General features: G+C 39.3%; 1 protein-coding gene across 1 annotated transcript in view; it reads left to right on the plus strand.

Moving 5' to 3' along the window:
- The window catches only part of KIF18A (kinesin family member 18A), an 83,440-nt gene that overhangs the window by 41,376 nt on the left and 19,901 nt on the right, over positions 1-22,163 (plus strand). The window contains exons 11-13 of the mRNA XM_006022926.2: positions 1,194-1,358; positions 8,218-8,339; positions 10,924-11,162. Of these exons, the coding sequence (XP_006022988.1) occupies positions 1,194-1,358; positions 8,218-8,339; positions 10,924-11,162 (526 nt within the window). The remainder of the gene's footprint in view (positions 1-1,193; positions 1,359-8,217; positions 8,340-10,923; positions 11,163-22,163) is intronic.

Here is a 22,163-nt window from a genome sequence, read left to right on the forward strand (position 1 = left end):
AGTCTCAGGAATATAGCAGAAATAAAACTCAGTTCTCCAAAGACTGGAGTGGCCCATTTAAACCTACTTGTTGTATGCACCTGCCTAGTGCCTACCTAGGCCTCCCTGTTGTAGCTTTTAGCGGGCATCAAGATCTGTCCCATTCATCCTGACTTGAAGTTATCAGTGTACCTTTTCTGGCTCAGAGTGTAGTGACTTCACATAAATGCATAGTGGGAAAGAATTCTTTCCAACATTTTTAAGCTAGATATTGCAGTTTTCAGTCACTACTCTAGCTGTTGTTTCTGCCCAGATGTCTGCTTTAATGGATCTTTCTCCTATCTCCAGAGTAGAAATAGTGATGGAGGAATTGGACCCAAGATTCAGATGGACTCCTACTTCTCTCGGGTCTTTTTTTAAGTTTTATAAATGGGGTTGCATTGTCATGGCTAGAAGTTAGGATTGAAATTCCTATCTCCTGGTTTGATTTAAGTTTCTCATAGATTGGCAATGTTACAGGTAGAATGTGTATGCTGTAATTTTTCCAGTCTATAGTTTGAATGTTTTGTTATGTTTAAAAAAATAAATACAACAATTTTAGGATCAATTCAACATCTTCAAGTCCCATTAAAAAAGTTTCAGGAGAGGATATGAATAAGAGAGAGTGTAAACCAGACTTCAGCAGTGCGTTTGCAAAGAGTGCTGCTTTACTAATATTATGTACATCAGTAATGTCCACCTAATGTCCTGTCCCCCCAGGGGTTAATTTGTGGTTCCCAGGCTCCCATCTGGCTGCTGCTCCCTGTTATTCTGTCTGCAGCAGCCAGGGTTTCCTGGTTTTCCCCCATCCCTTGTCCAGCTCCACTTCCTGCCCCTGCCCCAGGGGAAAGTGTGGTGTGCATCATGGTACAGATCACAGCCTGGGACCGCAGCACAGTGCAGTGCAGTTGGGGTAACCACAACTTGGGAGCTGATGGTGAGGCTGGTGCACCCACACAGGGCAAAGCTTGGAGCACTGTGGTCTGCATTGGGGCAGGTTGTGAAGCATGTGGCCCCCACTGGTCCCACAGGTGGCCCCTGAATGCTTAGACATAGATCAAAGACTGTTTTGATTTTTATCTAACCAATTATGGAAACCAGCAAAATTCCTATTTATATAACAGAAGTCAGTGAACGTCACTGGCAGTTTCCTACTCAATTATGTTGTATTTCAGGCCACTTGCAAACGGGATCACAGGCTGTCAATGCTGAAGACCCATTGTTTGCATGTACAAAAGAAAAAAGAAAACATGATGAAACAGTTTGAGGAAAATAACAATTGGCTTCATCGTGTGGAAAATGAAATGCGTCTTCTCAGTCAAGATGGTCATATCCCACAGGTAAAAAACTTTGCTTTGAAAGATAATTTTCAGACACTGTAGCCACAAATGTATCTGTATGTTCCAATCAATCTTTCTCTTTAGTTATGGCTACTCCTATAAATAATCCTTTTGTAAAACTTTTCAGCTCTGGATGAGGTACCTTTAGTATCAACTGGCTCAGTTACACAAGTGATAGAACTGTTGAGCCTATAGGGAATGTGCCATGTTTCTTGTCCTCTAAGGAGGATGGAGGTGACTTCATCTTGTACTAAGTGTAAACTGGTGGCCATATTGACACAAAAGCTTTGAGGATTTGGAGGCCCAGGTAACAACCCTGTGTGGCATCAAAAAATGAAGACTTCTTAGACAGGAGTCTTGAATAGTTAATTGCAGATGCAGCATGCCTAAGAATCACAGATGATGATGCTGGAGTAACTAAAGTACAGGAAAAAATTTTGGCCATGTATGACCTCCAGAACATGGAGAACCAGTTAAACATTCAGATAGAAGCTAGGAAATCACTTGAAGCCTCTTAGTACAGCTATAACTGCTTAAAGTGTCTCATATTCTACTGAAGGAGATTAGAAGCTGACCCCATTAGTCAGAAGGCAGAAATTGCATACCCCAAGGGATAGGCAGGATTCCATAACCAACAGAGGAGAAAAGAGGAAATGATGACGTCTGGGGGGGGACTCCTCTTTTTTAGGCTGGTAAAAGCACCTCCATCTGGACCTGGGATCCTAAGAGCCTAAATTTAGAACATGACAAAAATTACTGACAACAGGAATTTGGACTGCTCATCCATGTGTGTACCAGTGATACTGCCAGGTGCAATCCTGAGCAAATCAGAGGAGATTAATGGCTTTGAACAGGAGATTAAAGGAGTTAGGGATATGGATGTCAGTCTTGTTTATCTTCCCTGCTGAAGGTAAAAGGTTAGGCAAGAACCTTCTGATTTTGGAAGTAAACATGGAGTTGTGAAGGAAGTGTTAGCTTAATAGATTTGCCCTCTTTGTCAGTGGGTTGATGTCCCACAAAAGATAATAGCTGTGCAGGCATGAGACCCATCTAATGGAGAGTGAGAAGAATATGGGCACTTTCATAGTTAAGTTGGTGGGGAAGGCTTTTTAATGGGAATTGTAACAGAAGCCAAAATTAGGATCAAGAAATTAAGACTGAGTAAAGGGTTTAATTTTGAAGAAGTTGCAGGAAACCGTAATATGGCTATAAAATGTGTAAGACTAAAAGGAAAAATAATCTGCAACATTTCAATAGCGTGTCTATTTGAATACAACTTATCCAAAACATTCCTTTCCTGAATCCAAGGCAGAGAAACAAATTTAACAAGTGAAGCAACAATTGAAATAATAAGCAAACTTAAAGGCTCATCTGTTTCCAAGTTTGCTTGAGAAAGTGGTGTTCGAATACTTTCACTAGACAAACTATTTGATTTCCTCCCCCACCCCCCAATAGGATTTTGTACCATGTAGATTGAATAATAGCTTGCGTGGGGTGATGGAAGCAGCAATAATGTTATGGTGGGAGTCTGCTTTACAGAGATGACCCGAGTAGGGTGTGGGGCCCAAAGCAAATTAGCCTATGCGGGGCCCTGCCCCCAGACATGAGGAAGCCGGCAGCAGATTCTGGTGTGGGGGAGTGGGGTGGCAAGCTGCTGGGCAGGAAGCTGGCAGCTGTTCAGAGGAGCTGGGCGGAGTGGCCATGGCAACTCAGGGCCCCCCAAAGCACGGGGCCTGGGGCAATTGCCCCAATTTGCCCTCTCCCCCCAGGAACGGCCCTGCTGCTTTAGACCACATCCATCTCCCTTTCCTGAATTTGTAACATTCCCCAAGTAGATGAGAGATTTCTAAAGTATGAGCCAGTAATAGCATTAACTTCCTTGATCTGTTTGGAAGAAACGTATAACAACACAAAATGTTCAACAAATTCTTATTATTGCTCTGTTGAGAAGACTACTAGGGGAGCCATCTATTTTGATTCTGGTTGTGGCCTACAGGGGCAAACTGCTTGCAGATGGGAAGGTGGCTGGAAATTTGGTAAAAAGTAATAATATGGTGTGATAGAATTCTAAAGGCATGTTTCAGCTGACCCTGAGAAATAATAGGTAAGCTTCCTTAGATATACAGACATAAGAAAAAGTATTGAAGGAGACTAGCAGTCCTTAAAAATAAAAACGTAATATTTGAGACTTGATATTGATCCAGTTATTTCAACGCAAAAGAAAATGAAGAAGCAAGTGAAAGAGGAAGGAAAGAAGTGACAGCCACAAACTAGAAAAATTAACATTAAGAAGAAGGGCATCTGTTTATAAATTAGAGAATGTGATGGAGAATTTTGACAAACATTAATGAATAAGTGAGGGGCACCTGATGGAATGTATCCATGGTACTGAAAGAGCTAGCTGGCATTAATATTTCTAGATTATTTGCAAATAATCTTGGAGCTACTGGCGGTAGTATTTGCAAACCTATGGATGACAGGCAAGGTCTCAGAGGACAGGAAAAGAGCTAAAGTAGAGCCAATCTAGGGGAATTATAAACTGGCTGACTTGAGTACCTTGGATGTTAGTAGAACAAGTTGTAGAATATTTAGTTTGTATATATCTGGAAGATGATGGCATGCTCACTGTTAGCCAGCATGGATTTATGAAGGATAAAAGAGAGCAGTGGGTTTGGTAGGTAATAGGGGTGTAGTGGACACAGTATACCTGGACTTTTGACACAATCCCACATGCTTTTGTAATGCCCTCTGCTGGTGAAATGTGTGGTAAATAGAAGTCTCGTGGATGTATAATCAAGCCAATAGTAACTATTAATGGATTCATGTTAGACTGTCAGGGGGTCTCAAAAGGAGTTCCAGAGGAGTTTATGTTGGCTTCAGTGTTGTTTAACATTTAATTAATGATTTGGATGCAGGGACAGAAAGTATACTGGCCACATGTGCAGAGTATGCAAAACTGGAAATGGTGGCACACAGCTTTGAGGATGGGATTAAAATCCAAAATAATCTTAATAAATTGGAGCTTTGGGCTATAGAAAAATGAAATTCAATAAAGACAAATGTAAAGGAAGAAAAACCAAAAGCATAAATACAAAATGGCTGAAGATCTGTCTGTCTGGGAGTTATGTTGCCAGCAGGTATTTGAAAGTTAGCAATATGATGCTTTTGCTTTAAAAAAAAAAAAAATGGAGTTTTGTCAACACAACCAAAAAGCATCGTATTCAAGACATGGGACATGACAGTACTACTCAAAGAGCTTTATCTAGAGCCATGAGTGACTGGTGCCTCCTGAATCTGGGGGGGCACCCGCAGAATCTGCCCCCACCGGCAGCCCTATCGGGGGGAGGGGCACCAACCTCTTCAGGGGGGGCACGTGCGCCCCCTCCCAGTCACCGATGTCTGGAGCACTGTGTCCAGTTCTGAACTCCTTATCTATAAGATAAATACAGAAAATCTGGAAAGGATCCAGAGGTAGTTGGTAAAGAAGATAAAGCAGGAGGAATGCAAGATTTACAGATGTACTGAGATATGAGAAAAGTTTGAAGGAACTAGGGACGTTTAGTTTGGAGAAAAAGAGAGTGGGCATGATGGTATTTTACTTAACTGTGTTCACCCAAATGGAAGATGACTCTGAATTTAAGATGAGCTGCCAATTATTAACTTCTAGATGTGGACATTTTTTCATTTGTTTTTAATTTTCCATGTCTAGATCCTAATTATTGAAAGGTTGTCTTAAATTTATCCCCCCATTCCCACCATTGCAGCAGGAAAAGAATCATGGGGGCAAGTGGCGGGGAAAGCAAGAGCTGAGGGGCAGATGGCTTTTCCCTTGTCCCCAGCTTTAGTAACTGGTTGTACCACCTGTTCCTCCTGCCATTTGCCCACTCTCTAGTGCCTGCCCTTCTTCTCTGTGCCCATTCTGTGGCACCTCCACCCCGCCCCCCCCACCAGTGCTTCCTCCTAGCCACTTGACCCCTCTCTGGTACCTGTCCCCACCTGCTACTTGCACCTCCTTTTGTGCATCTCTTCCCCCACCACTTACCCTGTGCAGCTGCTTTGACTTCCCCCAGGAACCAGAGCACCCAGTCCAGCCAAACCATAGCAAACACTGGCCACAGTAATTAACACCTGAGAATGGGGAGAGAGCAGGCGAGGGAGTACATGGTGTGTGGAGGGAACACAGGGGAAGAGGCACATCGTGCGAGAGGGAGTGCAGTGTGGTAAGAAGTGCAGAGAAGGAGTGCATGGTATAAGGGGGAGTGCAAGGGGGAGTATAGAGGAAGGGGTGCATAGATCAAGGAAGAACATGGAGAGGCAGGGGAGTTGCTGCAGTTCAGTGTGCCTGTTTCCCTTATCCTCCCTTTCCCTCCCCCCACTTCCTTTCCTCCATGACATACCGTCTACTGTGCTGCATGAGTCAACCCTGATCCACAGCTTGTACTCATCCCTAGATGAGTGCTTTTTTTCCCCCAGTGTTTATGGGGATAAAAACTTTTACTTCTGATGACCAGCCAGCAACTTAGTGTTTTAGCCTGCTTGATGAGCACTTCCTTTCTCATCTATCATGAGCTATCTCCTCCTAATCCTGTCCTACATTAAGTACTTTCAGGTCTCTTCTTACATTGTCCATTAAGCATTGGTGAGGCCTACCTCAACAACATTATCCTGTTGGTTGATGCTTATAGATGGTTTTGATGTTTCTTGATTCTTCCATTCTCACCACATGGCTGATGCACATACCACACTTGTAAAGAGGGGCAGTTCTGTGATATTTCGTAGTAATTTGCTGTTGCTTCGCTTCTATTTTCCCCTCACTGGGTCTATCACTAGTCCAGATATTTTCCGGAGAATATAATTTTCAAAATGAGTCAGTTTGTCTTTTACCATCATAGCGTTTAGGGTCAGAAGGGACCCAAACAGATTATCAAGTCCACCCCCCTGCCTGGGGCAGGAACAACTGCTGGGATCATAATACCCCAGCTAGATATCTATCCATATATTTATCTATCATGCACCAAGTCTTACACCCATACATCACCATAGATCTAATACAGTAAAAGCTGAGTTATCCGGCACCTTACAAGCCGGCAAACTCTGTTAACCGGCATGCCAACTTGTAAGGGCTTGTAAGGGAAAAGTGAAACCGGAAGCACCTGCCGTGGTACTTCCGGTTTTGCGGAGACCCCACGGCCTGGGGGAAAGCAGCCTGCATGGGTCCCACCTCCCTGTCCCTCCGGGCCCACAGGGCCCGCAGAAGGGGTGGCGATGCGGCGGGAGGGGCAGCATCCCAGATGCAGCGGGACAGCAGCGGCCCAAACAGGCAGAGATGCCTGTTCGGGCCGCTCAGTTAACCAGCATATTTTGTTATCTGGCACCCTCCATTCCCCGTGGGTGCCGGATAACAAAGCTTTTACTGTAATGGTTCTGTACAAGCACAATTTCTTTCTTCTTGGACATCAAGTGCAATAATACTAAAAGACTCTGTAGAATGTATAAAACTTTAGAATTTACAGCTAAGAGAGTAGGGCTTATATTACCAAAGATATAGAGGTCACTCACAAGAATAAAACTGGAAGAGCAAAACAAGATCTTTTGGGGAAAACAATAGGTTCTAGAGGGTCCTAGAATCCAAGTACCTTGGATTATTGTTGACTGATGGTAATGAGATGAGCAGGGAAAGTATTGCAAATATTCAGTGTGGGAATAAAACAGCCACAGCCCTTAACAGTCTTCTTGTGTGCAAAATACTGTCTAGAAGAATAAAGTTGCAGGCATGATAGTAGTTTTCAAAAACATGAAGAGATGTCATAAATAAATTGTTCTCCTTTGCCACAAATAGCAGGATGCAAGGCAGTTTCGTTTAAACTAAAGCAAAACGGATTTAAATCAAATCTCAGGAAAAACTGAACTTTAGGATGACAATAAAATTAATTGCCAATTAGCATTAATTAATTGCTAATATGGAAGTTTCCAAGGGAAGGTGGAGCATGGCAGACACAGCCCCCATCCACGGCTGCCCCTAGCTGACCCAGGTTCAGGGAGTGTCCCAAAGCTGTTCCTGCCCCCCCCCCCCCCCCCCCCCCAACTACAAGCTGCATCAGAAGGGGTCCCAGGCTCAGCTGGGCACAGCAGCAGCTGTGAGCAAGTTTCTTCTTGCACCTGCTCCCTGCTGCCCCCACACTACCCAGGTGTCCCTTGCTAGCCAAGCTTCTGAATTTCCTTTGTTAGAGGTTCTTAAGAAGTGGCTTGTCTTGATTTGACAACAGGGTATCCTGTGTGTGTAGGGGACCAGACAGCATCATTTTATCATATTTTTAATACAATAGTGAACATGGCTAGGATTTGTTAGCTACTAATAGGAAGTGATTTTTGAGGTATTTGAGCAATGTGCAGGCATACCAGAGTGGGATTTCTTTGCATAGTGAGTCACTAACTTGCTATGTAGGTTTCATATTAAAATCTCATTTCCCTTGATTTTTATGAATAACAATAAAATTAATATTAATAAAATCACAGCTAAGACCATTGTAATGATTCATTATATGAAGAAGGCATATAGAAATATATAATATAGTTTCTATCCTTAAAAGACACAAAGTTACTCCCATTTAAAAACTAGTTGCTATGCATATCTTTCTCAATGGAAAATTACTGAACAGGAAAATGTCAGTGAAATACTAACACTTAAATTTATCTTTAAGATTTTATTGTAATTAAAAATGATTGTTTCTATAATTGTAGATTATATGTATCCTTGCATTTTAATAAGTTTCATGTTCATTTTATCATTTTATTGCATATTTGTACATTTCATGTCTAAATTTCATTTAACTGATTTCTTATGCAACATTTTCTCAAGGAACTTCGTAAAGATCTTCACTACTGCCATTTAAAGCTAGAGGTCAAGGACCTGAAAACACAGATTAACCACATGCTGACTTTAGTATCCCTTCAAGAACAGCATCATAAGCAGACTGAAAAGTAAGTTTGTGTTTGTATCGTGCTTGATGTGTTTCCTCCCTTAAGATTGCCACTTTCGTACCCAATTCAGAGAGTTTCACATGAAAATAATACGATTTTTCTGCAGGTTCATGTGCTCCTTTATGGATCAAAATAATAGGGAAAATATAACTAAGTACATTCACAATGCTGCACATCTAAATTAACTTATAAACGTTTTCTCATCAATAAATTTACTTGGTATTACTAGAATATAAAACTTTTTAAAAATTTGAGCACTTCTGACACTTGGAGTTTTAGATCTAAGTTGTTATTTAATTTAAGCCAACCTATTACTGTAAATCCAGAACTGAGATGTTTAGGGTTAATTCATGTATATGTAGTTTCCCAAGTTTTTTATCTATTGTTTTCCTTTATCACACTAATACGTGATAGCAGACTTGATCATATTGAAAACAAAGGAGTTGAGTAAAGTATATGAAAATCCCAGTTAAAAGTTCAGCTTGTTTCCTAGTAGTAAAGAGCATAAGCCTTTTATAAAAGAGGCAGAGTATAGGGATACAACTTTTACATTCACCATTCATATCATCCCTATTACTCCTAGACCTTATTGCAATTGATTCTGGAAATTTTCTAGCTCTCCTTCTATATAGCCTGCAAAGCTTTGATTCCTCAGTCCCCAGCTGCCACTGTTAAGTAGCACTTAGGAATATTCTACAGAATTTATCTTTGCTATTTTACTGTTTCTTGCCCCACATAGTTTCTACAAAGGGTTCAGTGGGCCTTGCCAACTTAGTTTGTACATCAAATATTTATTGTAAACCTTTTTACTAACTATTATTCCAGTGCCTTAGACTTTTAACTGTTTGTTTTTTGGTTTTTTTTAGATAAAATCTAAATTGTTACTAAATCTCTTATAGCTGGTAGGTTTCAAGAAAGATGAATGTTCTAGCAGTTTTTTCAAAAACTTTTCAGTTTTCAGCATCTTGGATATTGAAACAATAGCTTTCAGAGGATGGTGTGATGGAAGACCTGTGCAATTGCAAACTTGTGCTTATGTTATATAGCAAATGACTATAAATGGCACAATGACTGAAAACAAAGCAATGCAAAGCTGAGACCAGAACCCTTTTCATTAGCTTCAAAATTTATTTATTCACTACTCTGAGTAAAGTTTAACTGCTCTAACAGAGGTAAAGTTTAGATCTGTTCTGATCTCTCTTGGCTTCATACAGCCATTAGAGGGCAAACTGTTCATATGCACTATAAGAGTTACCCTTGGATAGTAGCAATAATTCTGTTTGTTTATCTTCTCCATTCTTGAGATACAGTCTATGCATAAATCTTAAGAGGTTTCATTGGAAAGCTTGAAGCTAGTAGTGTGAAGAGTATTCCAAGTTGGAATGCTATGAGATTAGCTATAGTCAAGGTTTAAATGAGGGTAAATCAGTGACCTGTAACACACACAACTTGATGACCTTCTTTGATTTTTTTCAGGAAAAAAATCCTCTGCCTTCATAGTAAACCTGGTAGTTTGAAGCTAAACTAGTACTGTTAGCCAAAGTATAATAGAGCTAAAATGGCTTTTGATAAACTTGGTTGTCACTGTGAGGCGTTTGCCTCTTCCAGAAAAGAAAAGGATAATATTTAGGTGAGGTCAGATTCTCATTTGGCCTAAATCAGTATAGCAAAATTTAACTTCTATAGAGCTCCACCCATCTACATCAGCTTCTGGCTTTTTCATTAAGTCAGATCACCATGCATGTTTGATAACATAATTTCTCACCTTGGATAATAAAACCATTCCTGACACATCAGGGATACACTAGGAAAGAAAAATGAGTGGTTAGTGGAGGAGAAGAGTGCATAATTGGACAAATGCACAATTCTAACACTCTAATACACAGTTCTAACACTCTAAGAGCAAAGTGACTGCAAAAGCCATGGAATTAGTGCATTCTGTTACTGTGAGTCAATTTTTTGTTGCATCCCTTCCCCCTAGTTCTTTAATTTTTTTTCCATGGTTTCTAATCTTGCATCTGGTTATACTAGTCATTTCTTGTACCCATATTCAATCTGTAAACATCTGTGAGTTTGTTGATCTCCACTTGGGCCCAGGAGTTGGTTTGTGTGCATACAAATAGAGTGCTGGGGTCCTAGATGATAATTGTTTAGTAACAGGGTTCTTGCGATATAAATTAAGTGCTTACTCACTTTATACATAACATCTAAAACGTAATTACAGCACATAGTTATTTTCAATCATGCATTAAATGGAGAAAAGATCAACCCTATTACTGTGTAATCTTTTATTATATACCAAACTGACCAGAACTGACTAAATCTGAACAATAAACAAGAATTATCGTATACATCTAAAATTTTAGGAAAGGAGGCATCTATTAAAATCAGTAGTGAATAATTCTGCACGAGGCTACACTATTCTCAAAAGTTGAATATGTTCCTCAAATTAAACTGGACAATAAATCAAAATGGTTGTTTACATGACTAGCAATGATGATTGCTAGTTAGCAATGGAGGCTGACATTTACTAAAATAACTTCCATTGAAAAGATTTTAAGAATTTTTTTGTTGTTGTTTGTAGAGTACTAAATACTTTGCTTCCAGTCCTAAGACGACAGTACTTGGTTTTAAAAGAAGCAGGATTAGCAAATGATATAATTGAGGCTAACTTCAAGGAGGTTGAACAGGTGATTCAAAGGCCAAAAACAGTAGTGTGGGCTGACCAGACAATGGAAAAAGAACCCAAACAAAATGATCAACCAACAATGTCTGTCATCATCGCATTTCCACAACTCACGAGCAATTCAAATACTCCTTGCCGTAAGTATATAATTGTTTTCTATTGAACATATTTTAAAATGATGCTCAAAATGTTATTGGTCTAGATAGATGATTTTTACTTGTATTTATTCAATTTAAATCTTTTCAAAATTTGAAGTCCATATGTTCAGACTTGAAGAATGACCCATTCCTACCAGATGTCATTTTTACTTTTTTTTGGTGAAGGGGTGTGAGGCATTACTTACTTTCTTATCCTTCCACCTCCAAATGCATAGCTAAATTTAGAGGTGGGGCAGGTAATTCCCTGTCAACATTTTTTTTTAAATCTACTTGTTTGTTTCTGTTAACCGTACTGTCTGGCGAAGTTTCTTTAAGCTTTACTAAAATAATTTATCTCGGAGTGCATTTTTCCAAACTATTCATTTTTACTGATCATGTCAAGTTTTTAGTTTTACAAATTGGCTGCAATCTTATTTCAAATGCATACAAAATATATGAAAAATATTTAAATGTTTAGAAAAATAGCAGGGGGGGTTGCGGGGGTTAAAAATTGATAAATTTGTTCATTACGAAAAAAATCATTGTGAACAAATGTGTGTCCAGTTGACTTTAATGTCCTCTTTTAAAAACAGAAATGTTTAGTGTGTTTGTTACAGCCAATTAGTTCTGTTAAATTTGGGATGTCGTTTTTGTAATTCCGTTTCCTGATGCTGGTCAGCATGTACTTTTTCAATACTCTCTCTCTCCCCCACTCCTTCCCCTCCCCCCCCCCCCCCCCCCCTCCCTGCTCCTACCAGTGGAGCACACCCCCCCCCCCGATTTATAAATATATAACAAAGTATACCTATTTTTGTTTTCTTAAAGTCCTACACTTTTAGAATTTGATTCTGGTCAAGTAAATCAACCTGAATGCTACAGTGTCAGGTCCTTTAGCTCGTAAATAATATGTGTACATGAACCAAAATTATGAGGACATTCAGATAGCCATTCTACTCTCCTTTACACTCTTTGTATAGTGTTTTCAAAACATGCTTTCTCCCCAACACTCAAGTTATCTATTTATTTAAGTCTTCCAAATATTCTCTGTATGTTGGAAAAGAGACACCATCTGTTTTGGCTAAGGTATGATGGGTTTTGCTTTAATACCAGTCTTAATTTTTTTCATCTATGTGCCTCACAGATATTAGGCCATTCCTGTTAGGTCCTGCTTAATCTTTAGCTGCTTCACAAAGCATAGAAGAAATAGCTTTCTCTTTCTGGAAGGCCTATCCTAACATTTTCCTGGAAAGAACTTCTAGTAAAATACATTTTTTGCACTGTTTGGCTGATGAGGAATGTATTCTTCTCTTCTTCAGGGTTGATTAACTGTGTAAATATGTTGCATTTCCCATGTGGGTTGCCCCCAATTTTCTTTCCAGACTCCTGAAGGTTTTAATTCTTCACAGAGAACCAACTTATCTCCCATTAGCCAACTAAGTTGTCAACCTAATTTAAAATAAATGTTCTTCCTCTTGGAAAGGTCCCCATGTTTTAATGGACATTTTCATCTTTCATTCTTAATACTTAGGCACTACATAAATCATTGGGAACTAGGTACTATTCTACAAGGGCTTTAAAAATTGACCTACAAAATATTATGAACTACCTAGGAGTTCAGGTCTACGAACTTGAATCAGATTGACCATAAACAAGAGTGACTTCACAAATTTTTATTGGCCATGCTGAAGAAATCTAAGTAAAATACTTCATGACATTTTGTATATGTATTTTTACTTTTTTTTTTGGAAGGGGTGCTAACAACCCGGGTAAAGAGAAACTCTATGAACAGTATTTTTATTGTAGCTAGTTTACTAATACAGGTTTCCCATGCTTTGTACTGTACATGTGTTCCTGGAAAATGGCACATGAGTTGAATTTGCATAAAGAGAACCCACTTTACAATGTAACAGATAGGGATATGTTCCAAGACCTTGACTGTACTGACCCCCAGACCCATTTCTACTACTTTTACAAGACCATTTTGGTACTCGCCAATAGCAACAGCTGGATGCTTAGAAGCCATAATGGGGATGGCAACTACAGAAACGCATGTCACAGACGAGTGAGGAGCACAGATCCACACAGAAGACTATATTTTGGTGTGCATCACTTCCATAATACACCGCACAAAGCAGCTGACTGTGGGCTTCCACTACACCAATCGCATGAGTGAATTTACCTCGCATATAACACATTTTTGGTATAAAACGGGTCATTGCATACGAGTGAATTCGCACTTACAGCCAATCCTCAGTCTTACAACACAATCGGTTCCTGAAAACCTCATCTTAAGTCAAAATGTTGCAACTCAGAACTGATTTTCCCATAGGAAACAATGTTATAAATGGCGGATTGGTTCCTGAACCAAGGCCTGATACCCTATTTTCACCAAAAATAACCCTGAATTTTGTACTCAATCAATTATAGACGAGTAATACAGCTACATTAATGTATTTATATTGTAAATAACAATCATATTGATTTGGAAGGACTTCTTTGAGGTGACTTTGGATTTTTTGAAGCGTTCTTGGCTGGAGTCTTCTCAGGAGTCTTGGCTACAGGTTTTTCTGGAGTCGTGTCTGCTTTCCTAAAGTGTCCGAGGAAATTTGGACAGATGTTCTCCAGCGAGATAGGTGACGCAACGAACTTGCTCAGTGGCATGGCATCGTGTCGGATCAAGTGTTGTAAAGTCAAAATTAATGTCAGAAAGCTGAAACGGGGTGTCAATTTAGAAACGTTTTAACTCAAAAGGTTGTAAGGCGAGGACTGCCTGTGCAGAACCCTCATAAAGCAAGGGAAACCTGTAATTAGAATGTGTCCATATGACTAGACCTGGTGCGCCTATGCAGTCTGTTTCCTTCTGACACTGAAAAATAGTATTCCAAGTACTTTAAAAACTTCAAGATAAATATTGGAGCAGAATGTTTGGACGGTAGTGGACTGCTTTCAGAATTGACTACACAAACAAGTTGAATTACCTTCTGGCCAAGAAGTGGTTAGTCCAACCTGCACTCCAAAATTCACTAGGATAACTGTTCCCATTTATGTTAATTATTTTGGTTTAGACCAAAATACAGAAGGCTAAAATGATTAGGAATCATTGCAGCTCTTCTTGTAATGGACAAAACCTACTTAAGCTTTGAAGAAACAAAAGCATGAAAAATGTTTCTTTTTGATATTAAAGGGACAACATTGTATCTGTCCTGCTTCAGCCTAATAGCAATGTGTGTTGGGAAGGTGGTTGGGATTTTTGTTTTGAGTTGGGGTCTTTAAAATTTTTGATCAGGCATAATGAGGATGCAGCGTGTGTTTGGAGGAGTCTTCGGCTTTGGTTGTTTGTTTGGGGTTTTTTTGGGGGGAGGGAGGGTCTTTAATTTTAAATAAAGAAAAAGAGTAGTGATTAGGAACCAGTTCTTTTTCCACAAGTCATTCTAAAAGAATGCTCAGCAATTGTTAGCAAGACCTCACCTGACCTAAGATCTTTAGCAAACATAATGACTAAGATCTTTAGCAAACAAATACAAGGGAAGATTTATACAGATCCTCCTTCACCTTTTGGTGCATTGCTTTTCAGTTCATAATCTACTCAAGATGTTGGAAAGGAAATGGGTTTTGCACCAAGACTGCAAAACACTGGCCACCTGTTACACAGAGGTCATTATTCCTTATTCAGAAATCTACATTTCACATACAACATAATTGCATGGACTTTACTTGTCAACAGTTAAGTAATGCAGTTCATTTCTTGGCTCTTGGTCCTTATTTTTTACTTGATAGGTTGAATAAATTTAATTTTAAAATCCACAATATTACATAAATATTTCCTCAAGGGAATGTTTCAGAAGTTTGTTTTTAAATACTTTGGGTTTTGGAGAAATTAATTGGTAGTAATATAGTGTTTCATTCACACTAAATTGAATTATATATACAGCATAATTTAATAAAGTATTATGAGTCTTGGAAGTCTAACAGGAAGGCTGTGCATTAGGTCAGTTTGCTAGCAAATATAATGTATTACTCTTTTTGTAAATATGGATGGAATTCAAAGAATGAAGAAATTGAAAGATAAAAGCATTTTTCTATAGAAATGACAGTATGATAATTGCGTTGTCCTAAGTACTAATACACTACATATTAAGATTCACCAGGGAAATATTTTTTTATCCTTTTGGTATATATCTGTGAAGTTGTTAGTAATTACACTTGTTTCACTGAGTAAAAAGGACGCTAAAGATGTAATCTTCATGAGTTGGCCGTTTAATGAAAATTCAAAGTGTCCCACTAGCGTTCTATAAGCAATTATAGTCATTTTAGAAGTAAAATGGTAATAGCATAGGAAAAAACATCTGTACGCAACGGAAACTGCTGGCTTTTGCACATCATAAAACACCAGGCACTAGTCACTGCAGTGCAGAAGTATTTATTTTTTGTATAATGCTGTTCTGTTGATGACAGTCTCTTTAGGATGTATAATGTGAAACTTTCAAATTAATTTAAGCTAAATAAATAGCTTATTGCCCAATGTATTATTTATAAGAAGATTGGTAATTGTTAACTGATTCAGCAGCATCATTAGATTATAAAATATCTCTGCTGTAGAGCATGGTTAAAGTTAAATAACTAGCCTCTCCTGCAATACGTTCTACATTGTAAGCACAGTCCCTTGAAATCTGAAGTATTTGGAGGGTTTCTGTAAGTGAACAGGGAAAGAATTACATCAGCAGATCCCACTACTTTTCCTTGGGCTACCATGGGATTTTAACTTGGTTCTCCAGTAAATCTTTAAGGAGAGATTCAAAGTGGGCTTTACAGTTTTTGAAAAGAATGGAGAAAACTGAACAAGTGTCAAGGAAGGAAACTGGGTTTCTGAATCCCAGTTTTAGTTGTGGGTCATCCTCCAGAAACTGATTTTGCCAAACTGATGTCAACTGAACATGTTCTGATGCATACATGTCTTTGTGTATCACTTCCTTTGATTTCTCATCTCTCTTAGTGTCTCTCTTCAATGGATGATGTAGCGAAATTCCTGTTTGTACTGAAACATGAGTACCAAAGGATTTCGAATCAGTTCTTATAGTGGGCCTCTGCTTAAGAGGAAGCCTTTTGATAGTTGCCTCAAAGACTTATTTATCAAGGCCATTCATGGTATGGGCTGGCATTTGTTTGTAGTGCTACAAAATGTCTCTGCACTTTGAGTGAAAACAGACATTGTCTGACTTTTCATTTCATAGAATTGTAAAGAAGTAGGGCTGAAAGGGACCTCCAGAGGTCACCTAGTCCAACCACCTGCCTGAGGCAGTATCACCCCAAACCATCCTATATAATCCATAATCTAAACTCTACATAAGACTACAGTAAACCCTGACACAACACGGACCTAACACCTTAAACTGCCACAGGTAAAGGAGAATAACCATGGCAGCCAACATCCTGTTACTATGCAATGTTGTTAATATACATTCAGAGATCCCAAGTAGGAGGCCATGCCCCCTGCTACAGAGAGAGGTAAAACCCGACAGTCCATACCAATCTGACCATGCGGTAAAATTCCTTCCTGATCCCAAATATAGTGATAGGTCTGACCTTTAGAAGAGAGACAAGAAAGACCCTGTAGCCAGAAACCGCTGGCTTTGTTCCTAGTAGGAGAATCGGCACACTGGCACACACCAATTGAAGTCCCCAGCCGTAGCTGTAGCCAACACCCAAAGCCTCTGGGGAGGCTTAAAAATACCCTGACACGCATAAAAGAAAAAAGTGGAGTGGAGGGCAAGAGCAACCAGTAAAGCCCAGAAGCACGGAAAATACCCATGGTAGAAAATAGGCATTAGCTATGCCTAGATCTTCCCCGACCAGTGACTGTCCAACTTTTTGAACACCTTCAATGATGAAGAATCCACAACTTCCCTTGGCAGTCTTTTTCACTACCTCATTCTAACAGGGAAAACATTTTTCCAGATATCTAGTCTTACCCTTTGCTTGTGACTATTGAACCAGTTATCTGTCCACCTTGTAGTAATTTTATCTTTCCCACATATCTCCAATTTGTTTGAGACGGTCGTGTGGGACCTTGTTAAAAGCCTTGCCAAATTCCAGGTGCCCTATATCCACAGCATTCCCTTCATCTGCCCAAGTAGTTACTTTATCAAGAAGGGAGATCAAGTTTGATGTGAGTTGTTTTTTATAAATCCATGCTGGCTACTCTCAATAAGCCTTTCATACTGTTCACAAAGGAGGATATTTGTAAGGCAGCACAAATGTGGAGCAAATCGACATCCACATGACAAGAAAATCAGTGGTGCAACAAAAGATAATAATAAACTTTGCCACTTGATTGCAGCAGATGTCTGTTACCTTGTGGTGCTTTCCACTCAGCCAGCCCCACAGGGCTGGTTGGGTGAGGAAAACCTCACATTTCCTTGGGCCCTAGCCCCATGCTGTGAGTTTGGGTCAGCAGGGAAAAGTGCTTCCCTGCTCAGCCAGCCCAGTTGAGCTGGCTGGGCAAGTGAAATCCTGGCTTTCCCTGCTGCCCCAGACCACTCTAGCTCTCAGGCAGCAGGGAATGTCAGGTGTTAGCCAGCCCTATGGGGCTGACTGAGTAAAGAAGCACTTTTCTTTGCTGCCCCAGATCCATGGCCTGGGTCTGGGGCAGTGGGGAAAGCAAGGAATTCACATCGCCCCTTGTCCCGCACTATCAAGCATGTGGCAAGGGGCAACATGCATTTCAGCCAGTGAAATGAATTGGCTGTGCTGCATGCAGCACAGCTGAATTGCTCTATTTGGCAACTTTTTCTAGCCTTTATAGTTCTACAAAAATGTAGCAGTATGAGGGCACACAGGCCCCTTGCTGGAGAACTGCAACATCACCTCAAATATGAGCTCTCAACCAGGGCGTGATGGGGGACTGCTCCTTGAGCCCACCTTGCCTCCAGAGGAGCCCATTCAATAACGTACCTTCTCCCCAGCTGAGAAAGGGGGTATCTGCCAGCTGATAACTGACAATGCCTAACTGCCCAGCTCTGTTTATCAATGGAGCTGGGCAGCCCAGCAGGCTCTGCAACCCAGCAGCAATGGGAATAGCCACTGCCACTTCAAGCACCTCAGCTCTTGAAGGGGATTTGAAGCAACCGGAATAGTATGGTCCCAGCAGGGCTCCCTGAGAGCTCACTGCCAGGAGCTGTTAGGGAACCAGCAGGTTTCCTTCCCTTCTGACCTCCTTGGTGCATGGGAGGACTAGCTGAGGCCCATGAGATGCTTAAAAGCCTAGATATCCCCTTAGCATAATGCTATATATAAGTTGTGTAGCACTTCAAAATGTAGCCTTACAAAGAAGTTTCTCTTTGAAAGAGGTAACGTTTTCTATCACTACACACAGCTTGAACAGCTGTTACTCTCTCTACTGCTACAAAGCATATTTAGCATTATAAAAGCATTTATATTTAGCATTATAAAAGTAACACTTTATCACCTCACTTAAGAAGATATGTGTGTTCTTGGTCAGATAACCAAGAGAATTCTTGTTTTCAGGGCTCAGTAGTGTTTAAAGAATTCTTCGTCCAAGTTTCTCATGATTTTGCCAAAGCAGGTGTAGATTCCACCCCACCTCCCACCCCCCCACAACAAACCCTCCATTTTCCTTTCTTGTTCTCCTTTATACCTTTTGTAATTGTTCGTCGCCTTCAAAACCAGATCAGATGCAAGTCAGCTATTTTTACAAAGGGGTGTTTTTCAGTATCCCCTTACACATTACTAGTATTGCTAGTCCTATATAAAAAAAAAAAAAAAGGCACATGTTTACTAACAGTATAGATGGGGAAAGCTATATCTCTTGGTGATTTAAGCCAGGAACAGACATTACACTTTTACTGGTACAAGTGATCAGAGACTTGTCTATACCTGTAACAGAACACAAGTTCATGCACATAAGCTAGTTGGAAAAATGATAGAACCCAGTCTAAGATTTGCCCCCCCTCCTTCCCCCCCCCCCCGCACCCCCAACCAAAAGGCGAATATGTGTTCTGTTCGCTACCAACCTAAACTACACCGCTTACAGAAAACAGTGTGACGTGGATCAATTTCAGCTTGGGCTTTTTGAATGTCTGTACCTAGCCTTAAATTGGAGAGAGCCCTATGTGGTACTGGAAAGAGCTTATTTGTCCTGACAGGGATGCCTACCAAATGTAGTGGGGTTTTTCCATTTGTTATGTAACAAAATTAAAAGAATCATTTCTCACCATACTACTAAAATAGTTCCTTAAAACACGTGGACATGCACACATGCTTGAAACCTTCCTTTAAAATTTCCTGTATAGACAGTTGACAAGAAATTCTTGATGGCTTTATTGTTAGGGAGCTACTGCATTCATGGCAGAAGTGGACTGCACAGTGGCTCTTTTAATTTTGCAGCCCCCCACCCCCTCCCCCTGCTGCTGATTGGCCGAGGAGTCTCGCCACTCACTCCTGATCAGCATGAAGGTAAAAACCACAGCTTTAAATGTGGCGCAGTTTTTGCAATTCAGGCAAGCAGAGGGGCCACCGGAGCCAATTGGCAGCAGGAGGCAAAACGGTGCCATATTTAAAACCACGGTTTTTGTATCCCCACCAATCAAGAGCGAACAGTAAGGGTCCTCTGCCAATCAGCAGCGGGAGTGGTGGGGAGGGTGCGGCATGCGGGGAAGCGTGCAAGATTAAAGGAGCTGCCGCACAGCCCAGTTCTGCTGCAAATTTGCTAGGTCCCTGTTTATTGTGGTTTGTATTTGCTTATTCATTTTTTCTGTTGCATTTATAAAGAATTCATACTATTTTTTTACATTTTCCTTTTTGTGCTATAAATTATTTGCTTTATGTCAAGTGATGGTTTGTATTTTTTTTTAATCTAAAGATGATATAATTAAAAATTGATTAAAAATTAAGAAATATAAAACTTGGTCTTTATAACAGCTTTTTTTTTTAGTATAAATATTATATAGGTTGTACAACATGACTAAAATTATAGTGTTTTCCAAACTGGAACTTTTGCATCCCTTGAGTTTGGTACTATAAGGGTTAGTTTTGTTTTACATTTAATAGATCTATACTTTGTACTTCCTGTAAAGTGTAAAATCAGATTTGAAAATCAGAATATATGTTCATTTCAGAAGCTGCCTACGTGTGAATTCTTTGCTTTGAAATGACTGAAATTACAAACGTTTCTCTAGCTCATAGGGAAACCTTTTCTTGTTTCTATATTCGGTGTAGATTTTTACTTGTCTGCAGGTTGTATATGTTGAGTGGAGTCTAAAATATGCAATTATAATTAACTTCTTACTGAATACAACATAAATTTCGCCATCATAAAATAAAAGCTATGGAAAAAATTATTTATGAAAATGTTTTGGGTCCTAGGTCTTGGTTAGTGGAGTATTCCATAGTCTGCAGGGTGTGTAGTGTGGAAAAATGTCAAAGACTAGAAGAAGGGCTATGACTGGTATTTGCGAGTAAATTTCTGTGAATGAGGAAGTTCTTGGCATGATTTCAGCCATCCCATTTCCTGAAGCCTTATTGTGCATTAGTAGTGAGAGAACAAAATTGATTTACAGGGGGGGGAAAAAAAAAGTCATCCATTACCTGCCCTAGTGACAAATATCCAAAAGTTAAATCAATTTATTACTACATATGGCAGGGAAAATTGGGATGTAATTGTATGGGGTTTTTTTCCTGTTTTTAATCAATCTTACAATCTTATTTCTAAGATTTATCATATCCTAAACAATTTTTTCATGGTTGCCTTATACAGCTTGCACATTGAGTAAATTGTACTAATGATAATTGTGCCATTCCTATGAATGCAAACTGTTTTCTTTGCCTTTTCACTGCATACTGTTGTTATGAGAATGCCATTAAATGGCCCATCATGATGACGCCTTTAGGTCACATTAATATTTAATACTCTAAATTCATTCACTAGAAATCATTTGCAATTCGGAATTCCATGAGTCAGTTGTTAGAAGAATCAAAATTTATGATTAGTATAGTAATTAGATCAATCATTGGTAGCTCAGAAATGTTTATTGAAATGCATACATTAATATTTGATTTCACTTTAGCAGAACAACCTGGCAGACTTAATTTAGCATAGTTTCCAGAAATATCTTCTTATGCATGTATTAGCCAAGATTTTTTTTCCTCTAGTACTCAGGTTATTATTTTGTCCCAAACCTCAATTAAAACTAATCCCATTCATCAATGTCATTTTGTCATGAACCCGACTTGTGTGCTGTGACTCATGTTTTCTAAGTTCTTGCATCCTGCTTTTCACATTATCGTATATCTCTGTAAATCTCCTATATTTATATGTTCATTTCTTGATAAATTAGTTCCTCTGGGTAAAGTATTTTAGGGACAGGTGATACAGCAGACAAAAAGCTCAGGTTTTTGGAGGGTTTTGAGGGGGGGTGGGGATTGTAATGCTTAACTCTTTCATGATACATTATTAATTCATTTAAATTGTGTTCAAGAACTATCTGGTAAGCCAAGCAAGCATTTACCAAAAACAATGTTGGCAATTATAAACTTGAAATTAATCAGCCAACTGCTGTAAGTGTCTTTTCATCGTGGTTTTCTATGATAAATTCTGTCTTAAACATTTTCTTTTGGAGATCTACCATAGTTTACAGTAGCAAATGCATTTTACTCTGTTTCCTTAAGTTTAGAGTAAATATTTCTGTTGTAGACAGAATGCTCAATGCTCCATCTTCATACATTAAGCTAAAAAGAACAACTTGATATTTATGATCTATAGTATTCTAACTGGGAATATTAAAATTCTTTTACAGAACTGAAAACAAAAGGCAAATTGCAGAATAAGCAAATGTAGAAATCAAGTTTAACTTGTTTTAGAAGTTAGCATTTTTTATCTGAAAAATATATTTAGATACTACCTTACTACCTCTTTCTAGTACCAGAGTTCCAGTCAATAAAATGAAATTCTCTAATCTGAATTAGAATTGGCAAGCCGGTCAATTG

The sequence above is a fragment of the Alligator sinensis genome, unplaced genomic scaffold (genome assembly GCF_000455745.1).
Source record: "Alligator sinensis unplaced genomic scaffold, ASM45574v1 scaffold165_1, whole genome shotgun sequence".
NCBI classification, from domain to species: domain Eukaryota; kingdom Metazoa; phylum Chordata; order Crocodylia; family Alligatoridae; genus Alligator; species Alligator sinensis.